The following is a 12,668-nucleotide window of genomic DNA, read 5'->3' as shown; positions in this document are numbered from 1 at the left end:
CGAAGGCAGATTACGAGAAATCCTTGGCAAAAGATGCTAAGAAAAACAACAAGGATTTCTTTACTTATATAAACTCTAAAAGGAAGGGGATGAATCTGATTGGTCCACTTGACATCGATGGTTCGACTGTTGATGATCCTGCTCAGATAGCAAACAAACTGAATGAGTATTTTGCATCTACATTCACACGTGAGGAATTATTAAGGTTTGAAAATGGCAGAAGGTTATCAAATTGTAGCAGGATACTTAATGATTTTGTAATAACTGAGAGCAAAGTGGAAGAGAAACTGTTGAAGTTAAACGTAAGAAAAGCACCTGGGGTGGATGGGATCTATCCAGTTATATTAAAGGAGGCGGCAAAGCAACTAAGCAAACCCTTAGCCATAATTATGAGAGCATCCTTGGACTCAGCGGAGGTTCCCACGGACTGGAGATGTGCAAATGTATCCCCAGTTCACTAAGGGGATCGAAGGGTGACAAGAGTAATTACAGACCAGTTAGTTTAACTTCTGTTCCGGGTAAAATAATGGAGTTGCTGGTTAAAGATGCATTGCAGGATCATCTAGACAAGACTGCAGCAATAATTCAGACACATCATGGGTTTGTTAAGGGAAAGTCTTGTCTGACTAATTTTATTGGATACTACGATGTGGTTACAAAGGAACTGGATGCAAAAAAATAATTTTGATATCATATATTTGGATTTCAGGAAAGCTTTTGACACTGTTGCGCATGGAAGACTATTGTACAAATTGGAGCAGAATGGTATTAAGGATAAGTTGCTACAATGGATAAAATGATGGTTAAGTGGGAGAAGACGGAGGGTGGTAATCAATGGGTGCTGCTCTTCTTGGACTAATGTTATTAGTGGAGTCCCACAGGGCCTGGTGTTGGGTCCACTGTTGTTTTGTATATTTATCAATGATATTGATGAAGGTAATCAGGCTTAGTGTCGAAGTTTGCAGATGATACAAAGGTTGGCAGGGTTGTTAATGACAGTAATGGCAGTGTGCTACTGCAACAGGATCTAGATAATTTGGGTAGATGGGCTAAGAAGTGGCAACTGAAGTTTAACCTTGACAAATGCAAAGTACTGCATATGGGTAGAAGTAACCCCAGAGAAACGTACCAACTGTGTGGTACTAAACTTAAGGTGGTAGAAAATGAAAAAGACCTGGGAGTAATTGTGCAGGCAGATATGAAGTTTTCTGAGCAATGCAGACAGGCTGCCAGGGCAGGTCATGGGGTTTTGTCAATGATATATAGGAATTTTGCTAGCAGGGAAAAGGAGGTGATTATCCTTCTGTATAAGGCAATGGTCAGGCCACGCCTTGAGTACTGAGTACAGGTCTGGAGGCCTCATTTTAGGAAGGATGTAGATTTACTTGAGCGTGTACAGAGAATGGCAACAAGATTGGTGAGGGGAATGAAGGGATCCTCTTATCAAGAGAGGCTTAAGTTCTGCAAATTGCAGTGGCTGGAGACTAGGCACCTGCGCGGTGATATGATTGAGGTGTATAAGGCCTTGAATGGGTTCAGCACGCTGAATTCTGATGGGATCCTTCCACTTGTTCAGATTACGAACCTAAGGGGGCATAAATTCAAATTAAGAAAAGACAGATGTAGATTAGATGTGCCGAAATTTGCCTTTAGCCAGCGGGTGGTTAATTGCTGGAACAAACTTCCATCTGTCGTTGTGGAAGTTGATAGGTTGAATAAATTTAAGGAGGAACTGGACAGACATTTGGAGAGAATGGTGTGATTTTTTTTTTTTTTTTTTTTGTTTTGGCTGATGCTGCATAAGCTCATACATTTGCTTTCTTGCATCACATGCCACTACTACTACGTCGGGATGTCCGGTTCGGAGGTAAGAGGAGTTTTAAGCATTGACGTAGAAACTGTCGTTTTCAGGAACATTGTGATGGGAAACTGCTGCTTCTTTTGTTTGAACTTGTTGAACAAGCATGGCTGTGTATGGTGTAAAAATATCGATGAGGCTTTCCTTTAACTTCATTTCACGAATCAAGTCATATTCGTAGAAGTCCACAAGGCGTTTGCCGTCACAAATTGCCAGCATTAGGTTTTCCATGTTAAACTTCTTCTCTTGGTGCAGTTCTTCCTCATCTTCAGAGTTGGAACAGACAAGCTCCTTGAGTTCATCATCCCTTAGTGTTATTGCCTGTCCATCAATTAAATCATTGATGTCCTCCTCCTCCTCTAAGTCCTCAATCTACTTCCTCTATTCTCCTGGCCAACTCCTTTGTTTCTGCCATGGTTTTCTTGCTCTGTTTGTCTGGAATGGTTCGTAGTTGGTCTGAACTAAAGTCATGCACAACCTCGCACCACAAGTTTTTCCAGTAGGCATTTAGACTTGTCCTTGATGTAGTAGTAGTGGCATGTGATGCAAGAAAGCAAGTGTATGAGCTTATGCAGCATCAGCCATAAAAAAAAAAATTTTCACACAACCGTTCCTTCTAAATGTTTGTCCAGTTCCTCCTTAAATTTATTTAACCTGTGAACTTCCACAACGACAGGTGGAAGTTTGTTCCAGCGATTAATCACCTACTGGCTAAAGGCAAATTTTCGCACATCTCTTCTACATCTCTCTTTCCTTAATTTGAATTGATGCCCCTCAATCTGGACAAGTAGAAGAATCCCATCAGAATTCAGCATGCTCAACCCATTCAAGGCCTTATACACCTCAATCAGATCACCGTGCAGGTGCCTACTCTCCAGCCACTGCAATTTGCAGAACTTAAGCCTCTCTTGGTAAGAGGATCCCTTCATTTCCCTCACCAATCTTGTTGTCCTTCTCTGTACATGCTCAAGCAAATCTATATCCTTCCTAAAATGAGGCCTCCAGACCTGTACGCAGTACTCAAGGTGTGGCCTGACCATTGCCTTATACAGAGGAACAATCCCCTCCTTTTCCCTGCTGGCAAAATTCCTATATATCATTGACAAAACCCCATGACCTGCCCTGGCAGCCTGTCTGCATTGCTCAGAAAACTTCATATCTGACTGCACAATTATCCCACATCTTTTTCATTTTCTACCACCTTAAATGTAGTACCACATGGTTGGTATGTTTCTCTGGGGTTACTTCTACCCATATGCAGTACTTTGCATTTGTCAAGGTTAAACTTCAATTGCCACTTCTCAGCCCATCTACCCAAAATTTCTAGATCCTGTTGCAGTAGCACACTGCCATTACTATCATTAACATCCCTGCCAACCTTTGTATCATATAAAACTTTGACACTAAGCCTGATATACCTTCATCAATATCATTGATAAATATACAAAACAACAGTGAACCCAACACCGAACCCTGTGGGATTCCACTAATAACAGTCCACGAAGAGCAGCACCCATTGATTACCATCCTCTGTCTTCTCCCATTCAACCATCGTTTTATCCATTGTAGCAATTTACCCTTAATACCATTCTGCTCCAATTTGTACAGTAGTCTTCCATGCGCAACAGTATCAAAAGCTTTCCTGAAATCCAAGTAAATGATATCAAAGTTATTTTTTGCATCCACCATGTCTACCAGCGCGTGTTTTATTAGGAAGAGCCTGTCAGCTGTGGTGAAGTCCTTCCAAAACTGAATAATAACATTGAGGTTGTTGTTGCTATCCATGGCCTCAACAATTCTGTCAATACACCTTTTCGTGTAGTTGGCCTTAAAGGCCTTGATTATTCCCTGGTCAAGCAGCTGGATAAGGGAGGTAGTGTTATTAGGTAGAAAGACCATCACTTGAGTGTCCTGGGACATTGTCCAGCATTAGGAGGACTTTAAATGGAAGCCCCTTTTCCTTGACTTCAGGGATGAAGCAGTGGTGGAACCAGTTCAGAAAGAGGTCCTTTGTCGTCCAGGTTTTTGCATTCCACATCCAGTACACAGGCAGTATATTCTTCTTATGTCCTCTAATTGCTCTTGGGTTCTGCGCAAGGAATATTATGCCATGCTTTGTCATATGGCCTGCTGCATTGCTGCAAACTAGCAGTGTTACCTGATTTCGTGCCCCGCTGAATTCTGGGGCCATCTTCTATTCAATGGCTATATAGGTGAGCTGAGGCATCTTCTTCCGGAATAATGCCATCTCATCAGCATTGAAAATCTGTTCAGGTTTATATCCCTTCTCCTCAGTGAGCTTCTTGAGTTGCACAGGGTAGGCCTTAGCAGACTTTCCCGTAACCTTTACATTACGGAGTGAATAACGCCTCTTGAATTTCTAGAACCAGCATTTGCTGGCAGTGAAAGTGGTTTCTGCAGTGCTGCTGGTATAGGAGGTTGATGCTAAAATCTGGTGTAAAGAATGAGGGCTTTAACGGAAATCATACCAATGTTCACAGGCAAGCTTTTCTTGTGCTGGTCTTCGATCCAAATGAACAGTGCATTCGCCACTTTTAACATTATTTTATCACATAAGTTGCATATTTAGCATTAGCATTAGCATTTAGCATTAGTAGAGGCATTTGATGCAAGAAAGCAAGCTTATGCAGCATCAGCCAAAAAAAAAAAAAAAAAAAAAAAAAACCCACTTCCACTTCACCCCTCTGTTCGTTCAAAATACCTGTCCAGCTGAGCCTTAAACTTATTTAGGCTATCAACCTCCACCACAAGGGATGGAAGTCTGTTCCACCAACCAACCACCCGCTGGCTAAAGGCAAATTTCTGCACGTCTATCCTACATCTGTCTTTCCTCAATTTGAATTTATGCCCTCTCAGGTGATTTTTCTGAGCTAGAGGAAGAATCCCATCAGCATTGAGCATGCTTAAACCATTCAAGGCTTTATACACCTCTATCAGATCACCTCGCTGGTGCCTAGTCTCCAGACACTGTAATTTGCAAAACTTAAGCCTTTCTTCGTAAGAGCACCCCTTTGTTCCATTCACTAATCTTGTTGCCCTTCTCTGTACTCGTTCCAGCAGCTCTACATCCTTCTTGAAATGAGGCCTCCAGACCTGTATACAGTACTCTAGGTGTGGCCTGACCATCGCCTTATACAATGGAATAATCACCTCCTTATCCCTGCTGGAAAAATTCCTGTATATCATTGACAATACTCCATGAGCTACTCTTGCAGCCCGTCTGCACTGCTCAGAGAACTTCATATCTGCCTGCACAACCACCCCCAAGTCCCTTTCATTCTCTACCACCGTCAGTGTAGTACCACAGAGTTGATACGTTGCTCTGGGGGTTGCTGTTTCCCATGTGTAGTACTTTGCATTTGTCAATGTTAAACTTCATTTGCCACCTCTCAGCCCATCTGCTCAACCTTTCCAGATCCTGTTGCAGCAGCATAGTGTCAGTAGTGTCCTTGACAACCCTGCCAACCTTTGTATCGTCTGCAAACTTGGACATTAAGCCCGATATACCATCATCAATATCATTTATAAATACAGAAAACAATAATGGACCCAACACTGAGCCCTTAGGGACTCCACTAATAACATCAGTCCACGATGAGCAGTGTCCATTGATTACCACTCTCTGTCTTCTCCCCCTCAACCACCCCTTTATCCATAGCAGCAATTTGCCTCCAATGTCACACTGCTCCAATTTGTGTAGCAGTCTTCCATGTGCAACAGTATCAAAAGCCTTTCTAAGATCCAAGTATATAATATCAAAGTTATTCCCTGCATCCAGTTCTTTTGTGACTGCATCATAGTATCCAATCAAGTTGGTCAGGCAAGACTTACCCTTAACAAAACCATGCTGTGTCTGAGCTATAACTGAAGTCGTGTCTAAATGATCCTGCAGTGCTTCTTTAACCAGTGCCTCCATTAATTTTCCTGGAACAGAAGTTAAGCTCACAGGTCTATAATTACTTGTGTCAGCCTTTGATCCTCCTTTGTGAATTGGGGTCACATTTGCACATTTCCAGTCTATGGGTACCTCCCCTGAGTCCAAAGAAGCTCTCATAATTATGGCTAAGGGTTTGCTTACTTCCTTTGCTGCCTCCTTTAATATAACTGGATAGATCCCATCCACCCCGGGTGCCTTTCTTGTGTTTATCTTCAACAGTTTCTCCTCCACTTTACTCCCAGTTATTTCAAGATTCTGTAGCTTACTGCTAGAGTTGAATACACCTCTGGCATTCCCCTCGCTGAATAACTCCTCATGTGTGAATGTCGATGCAAAATATTCATTTAGTTTGTTAGCTACCTGAGCAGGATCATCAACACTTGACCCATCAATATCAAGTGGACCAATCTGATTCATCCCCTTCCTTCTAGAGTTTACATAAGTAAAGAACTCTTTGCTGTTTTTCTTTGCATCCCTTGCCAAGGATTTCTCGTAATCTGCCTTCGCCTGCCTAACCTCCTTTGTAACTTGGTTGCATATCAACTTGTATCTATCATAGGCTTCTGTGTCATGTGTTAATTTGTATGTATCCCATGCATTTTTCTTCTCTGCCATATGCCTCATTAGTTCATCTGACATCCATTTTGGCCTAAACCTTGAACAATATTTCTTATTTGGTATGTAAAGCCTAGTAGCTTCCAAGATAAGTTCTTTGAATGCTTCCCATTTTGAATTTGCTGTTGGTAACATCATCAGTTGGTCCCACTGTATAGAATTTAAATACTGTCTCAGTCCATCGTAGTCGCCTTTACGGAAGCAATAACCCTTCCCTTTACCCCTAATGGTAGTTACCTCTTTGAGTAAATCCCACTTCAGCACACTATGATCACTGCCACCTAGTGGTTCATTTATCTGCAGATTCTTAATGCATGAAGAATCACTGCTGATAATCAAATCAAGAGTATTACTCCCTCTAGTTGCCTCCCGAACATGCTGATGTAGAAAACAATCATCCAATAAATCCACAAAAGCCCTGCTAGTGTGTGAGTAACCAGCCCCCAAATTCCAGTCAATATCTGGGAAATTAAAATCTCCCATTATAAGACACTCTGATTTACTGGCGCACTCTATTTCCCTGTACAGTTCCTTATTATACTCATCAGAGTCATTAGGCCTATAGCACACTCCTACTCTCAATTTTGATCTCCCAATGTTTATGTCACACCAAACTGACTCCACACTGCACTGTCCAGCGATGTCGACTGGCTTCACTTCCTTGGTTTTTATGTGTTTCTTAACTAATAGCATAACCCCTCCCCCCTTCCTATCCTGTCTATCCTTTCTGTAGACGTTGTACTCCCCAAATTGCAGTTCTGCATCCCTTATATCTGTGTGACACCACGTCTCTGATATCCCAACACTCCTGCAAATATCTGCCTTCGATGTTTTGAGCAATACCTCAAATTCATCAAATTTATTTACTAAACTCCTAGCATTGGTGTACACGCAAGTATACCTGCACCTGTTTCTATTCTTAGCTACCCTAACACAACCCATGTGTTTACTTGTACCGCAGTGGCTCCCAGCAGTCTCTGAAATACCATGCATCTTGTTTTTCAGGCTTCTGCTCATTCTAATAGAAGCAGTGCAAGAATCTCTTTCACCTCTGCCAGTGGCTACTGTCAATATATTGGTCTTTGTCTCCCCCCAAGCTAGCAGTTTTCCGACCCACCTAACACTGCTTCGATAGCATCAGCAAATATTCTTGCACCCTTTCTATTTAAGTGTATCCCATCCCTGTAGAAGCAATCTCTCCTGTTAACAAGTACATTCCAGGCTGAAAAAAATTCTACCCCTTGAGCCTTGCACAATCTTTCCAGGGCCGAATTGATCGACAAGGCTCTCATCATATACTCCCTCCTATCGTGTCTGGGCAGAATTGCAGACACTTTCAAATTCAACCCTAATTCTCGGCTTTTGTTCAACAGTTTAGCAGTAAGAATTCCACTAGTTTGCACTGCCTCTCTGATCTCAGAGAGGCAGTGCAATCAAGAAACTGATCTCAGTTTCTTGTTTCCTTATGTATCGTACAGTAATTTCATTGATACCAAACATGTGGCCAATGGCCACGTATGTGAGCCGTTCTCAACATCTCTCTAGAATCTGCACTTGCTCGTTTAGAGTCCTCACTTTCTTGGCCATTTTAGTCTTTTGTCCATCACTAGATACACTTCATTTAGAAACTGAGTATTCACGTAAGCACAAGGTCTAACGCAGACACACACACACACACACACACACAACGGTCACAAGCCATCCTACTCAGTTGACGCTCACTGCGAGACTGAAGACGCATGTGCCCCACCATCACTCAGGGTGAATGCAGTGAACAGCAGCCAAATTTTTAGCATGATAAATTTTGCAACCGCCAAGGTGCCTCCGTGGGCAGGAGCAGCAGTGCGTAGCACATGCTTCTTGATTAAACCGGGGTTTGAGCCCGTGACCACCAAATATGGAGGATGCGGAAAGGTCAGGTAATGACCTTTCTGCATCCTCCATGTGCTATCCCAGGAGCAATATGGCCTTAGTTGCTAATGCTCCTAAAAACCAAAATAACAACAACAACTGCAACCGCCAATGCAAAACACCAGTCCGCGAATATGGAGACCCGACTGTATTGTACAGTATATATTTTGATATATAATCAATATTTTAGCATCACAGTAAAAAGAATTACAATCTTAATATAAAAAAGACACAATCCATTAATTTTTTAATAAATTAATTTAATTTAAAGAAAGAATCCAATGTTGTTTGTACAATTTTTGCCTTATATGCATTTATCAAATGCAATCAGTGCATTATGAAATGCAATAGTTGTTTCTTTATCAACGTTACTGCAGGCCAACACATTCTCTATTATGCTCAGTGCATTTGTGCTTCTTCACTTTCACTGTCACTGGTAACAAAAACATCATCGTTTTGCTTAGTGCTCAACAGCTCTTCTAGTATTGGTGTTTCTGTTGTTGCAACTGCATCAGCCACCTCCACAAACTCTTCAAACAAAATCCATATGCTCCTTCAAATTCCACCATTCCTCAATGTTGCTGTCACATTCGTCTGCTGGACCATGTTTTTCGACGTGATGTTCTCTCCAGAGCCACTCTTTCTGAAGCAGTTGATTATTATACTTGATGCAATACTGTCCCAAGCACTAACAAAATTACGGATAGCTTCGAAGACTTTTTAATTTGGCTGCAAATTGTTCCCTCCTCTGTTCTAGATAAAGTATCTTATCAAGTTTTTGGCTGATGGCTTATCATCTTTTTGGCTGATGCTGCATAAGCTTGCTTTCTTGCATCAAATGCCTCTACTAATGCTAAAGCTAATGCTAATGCTAAAGTGGGCTCTATATGCTCTTTTGAGGTTATGAATAATGCCTTGATTCGGTGGCTGCATAAAACTGGTGGTATTGGGAGGTAAAAACAACAGCCATATTTGTCAACTTGTCTCAGCAGAATGTGCTATACAGTGATCTAGAACCATTGAAATGTTCCTTTTTTCTGAAGTCATTCTTTTGTCCACTTTTGATAACCAAGACTGAAAAATTTTTGACCATAAGCCTCACTTTTATCGGCCTTATAATCACATGGAAGTTGGTTAACTTCTTTAAAACATTTTGGCTTGGAAAACTTATCAATCATAAAACTGCCATCTGAATTGCAACATAACAGAACAGAGTCTTTGTTTACTTAATTTTCCACCATGACAAGACTCTCCTTGAACAGCAAATGTTTTATTTGGCAATAAATTATAAAATAACCCTGTCTCTTTCAAGATTAAAATATCCTTTGCCTCATTTTTCAAGAATGGATTGTACAGGGCACAAAAAGTCTGTAGCCTTTTCTTTGCTGACTAATCCAGACTTGCCACAAACATTTTGCAAAACTAAGTTATTCCTGTTTTTAAATCTTTGAAGCCAGCTACTGCTGCATTTGAAGTCACTAATTCCATGTTGCTCAGCTAGATAGTTTGCCTTTTCTTGCAACATCAGACTTGATATTGGCAAATTAAATACATGCATTTGTTGGTACCACTTGAAAAGTTTTATTTCAAGCTCCTCTTGTTTTCCACCACAAATTAATTTCCTGTTTTTTATTGCTGCTCCAGTAACATGCACTTCAAGTTTTTTTTTTGTTTTTCAGTATTGTACATAAAGTAGGTAAAGGGAGGTTGTATTCCTTTGCGATGTCCATTTTACTTATTCATCCTATCAGCCTCGTGTATAATTTTCAGTTTAATTTCCAGGCTTAATTTCGTGTGTTTACATTTTGTTGTCATAATACTGCTAGATGAGATTTAATATAAACAAACTTTAAATTAATTTAAAGCCACAAGTTCCTTAAAAGGCATTAGCTTTAGGTAAAATGGCATAAAAAATTGATTACTGTATACTGTAGCAAAAGACTCTTTGAACTGGTGTAACAATTTCAACTGACCTTAATGCTGTGGTAGCGAGGGAGTGTATGTAAACAACTTAGAAAAACTGTTTTTATTCTTTTGTTAATTTAATGGCTTATCCTTCACAATGATGTTTTTCAGAGTGCACTTAAGTTGTACCTACCATAAACTAGTTTTGTTTACACAAAAGTAAATTCTAACAAATCAGTGCCATCCTTCAGGGAGCAGGGAACTGGGTGGCCAGAGGTAATAATCGGACAGCTGTGCCAAAATTTGTATTAAACACAAAATAACAGTATTTATTTCTCAAAGGGTGAAAATGAACTTTGTAATATATATTAACTGAATTTTGTAATGAACAAATATATTTACTATAAACCAAGTTTGTGTTAACAAGATTTTACTGTAATTTGAAAGATAGTTTCATGAAAACTATACTGGATTCTGATTTCTCAAAATGGGACCTGTTTAGTAAGCATGATGTGTAGTGCTGTCTTGCCTTTATCTATGCTCTTTGTTTTTAATTGCTTATTTTGGATCCCCCCCCAGGCAGTCCATCAGTGGTTAACAAGGAAAAAGAATTGGAACTCATTAGAATGAAATTGAAACAGAAACAAGAGGTATGTGTTCTCTCTCTCTCTCTCTCTCTCTCTCTCTCTCTCTCTCTCTCTCTCTCTCTCTCTCTCTGTCATTTCTGTAGACTAATGTTTTATATTATTTCTTATATTATACAGTGGACCCCACTTTACATATTAATCTGTTCCAGAGACACCATTGTATCACAAAAATTTCATAATGTGAACCCAATAACATGTTTTTTAGTAATTTGTTCCAAGACCTCGGAAGTCGAAATTTTTGCTATATAACTAGGCTATTTATCTCTCTAAAAGGTTATTTTTATAATGGAAATCGTATTAGTTTTATATAAATTTATGTCAAATAAACACAACACAGAAAATCACCTCAACTAAAGGATGCAAAAGCAAAACACCCCTCTAACACATTTACAAACGCAGCTATTGGCTGAGAGGAAGGACCACATGACTGTCGGAGACAATTGTAAGCCCATCGTAAAGTGAAATAAGTATGCGCTGGTTAACGTGATCACTGGTTAGTAGAATCAACAGCTTTATAGAATCAAATTTTAAAAACCAATTGAAATCATTAAAATGTGCTACACTTTCATCATTATCATATTCAGTTATAAGAATAAATTTTGAAATCCTTTGTGATCTTTTTTAAAGCACATTTCTTGAAGTCTCTACCATAAAACAATAAAAACAATTTCCAGGAGCAGGGAAATATATTATAAATTGATAGTAAACTTTATCTTATGGCATTTGGGAAAATACCGATGACTGGAATTCTGTGGGTTTTTACGTTATTATGGTGAAATGTGTGTTTCCCCTTGATTGAAATCTTCAATCATATAAAAAACATAAATAAATTTTCAGAACCTTCTCTTCATTCCTATTTTTTAAGCTTCATAAACTTGTTACTCCGTATCTCACTTGTGCAATTTGTGAATGCCATGTTTTTCGCTATTGATTGCTTATCTTTTTTAATGTTTTAAATTTTACATCCCTAAAACAAAAAAATCAGTGAACAGAAATATCAATTAGTTAGTACAGGGCAAATTGTTTAACCTGAAACCATGAGGACAAAAATATTTTTTCTAAAAAGATCTAGTATCTTTTTTTGCTCTGTTATTTATCATCTTATTATCTACAAATTGTTCAGTATCGTCCATCATTTGGTTCATTTCACCACTTGTATGTACATCTAAATATCTGCTCATACTTTTTATCAATTTTTGCATTTCTGATGTAGTAGGAACAGGAACTAACAAATCGATGTCATTGTCTACATTACATCACTATCTTCACCCACGGGATCCACTTTCTTATGCTATATGACATCCAAAATATCACTATCTGTTATAATCAGTGCTGTACACAAATTAGTATGATCGACTGCAACAAATTCATACAAAGATACCAAACTTTTTAAAAGAGATGAAACACGCCCAAACATTTCACTGAATGTTGGTTCAGCTTCTTGATTGTCTTGAGACTCTTGAGTAAGTATTAAATCTGTCATTTTGGAAAATCCCGCATGACGAAAACAATTTTCGATAGTCTTTGGTGTTACAAGATTATGCATTGTATTCAATAAGTTGACAGAGAAATCTTCTTTTGCTTCAATTGGAGCCAAATATTTTCTTAGCAATTGTTTTTGGTAATAAAATTAAATTCTGTATTATGCCTTGGTCACAAGGCTGTAAAATGCTTGTAGTGTTTGGAAGCAAAAATATAAGCTTTATAGCTTTTAATCTCACTTCAGAGTGAGCTGGACAATTATCAACAATCATGGCAGCTCTTTGCATAAAAA

The 12,668-nt window shown here is 39.3% G+C and overlaps 1 protein-coding gene across 1 annotated transcript in view; it reads left to right on the top strand.

The window, feature by feature from the left end:
• LOC150084627 (U4/U6.U5 tri-snRNP-associated protein 1) overlaps window positions 1–12,668 on the top strand; it is a 343,250-nt gene that overhangs the window by 193,705 nt on the left and 136,877 nt on the right. The window contains exon 10 of the mRNA XM_090375366.1: window positions 10,827–10,897. Within this exon, the coding sequence (XP_090231492.1) occupies window positions 10,827–10,897 (71 nt within the window). The remainder of the gene's footprint in view (window positions 1–10,826; window positions 10,898–12,668) is intronic.

Source organism: Mastigoproctus giganteus, chromosome 6 (genome assembly GCF_048544385.1).
Source record: "Mastigoproctus giganteus isolate SK-2022 chromosome 6, ASM4854438v1, whole genome shotgun sequence".
NCBI classification, from domain to species: Eukaryota; Metazoa; Arthropoda; class Arachnida; order Uropygi; family Thelyphonidae; genus Mastigoproctus; species Mastigoproctus giganteus.
The sequence above is the reverse complement of the archived record's forward strand: the minus strand, read 5'-3'. Positions and strand labels throughout refer to the sequence as shown.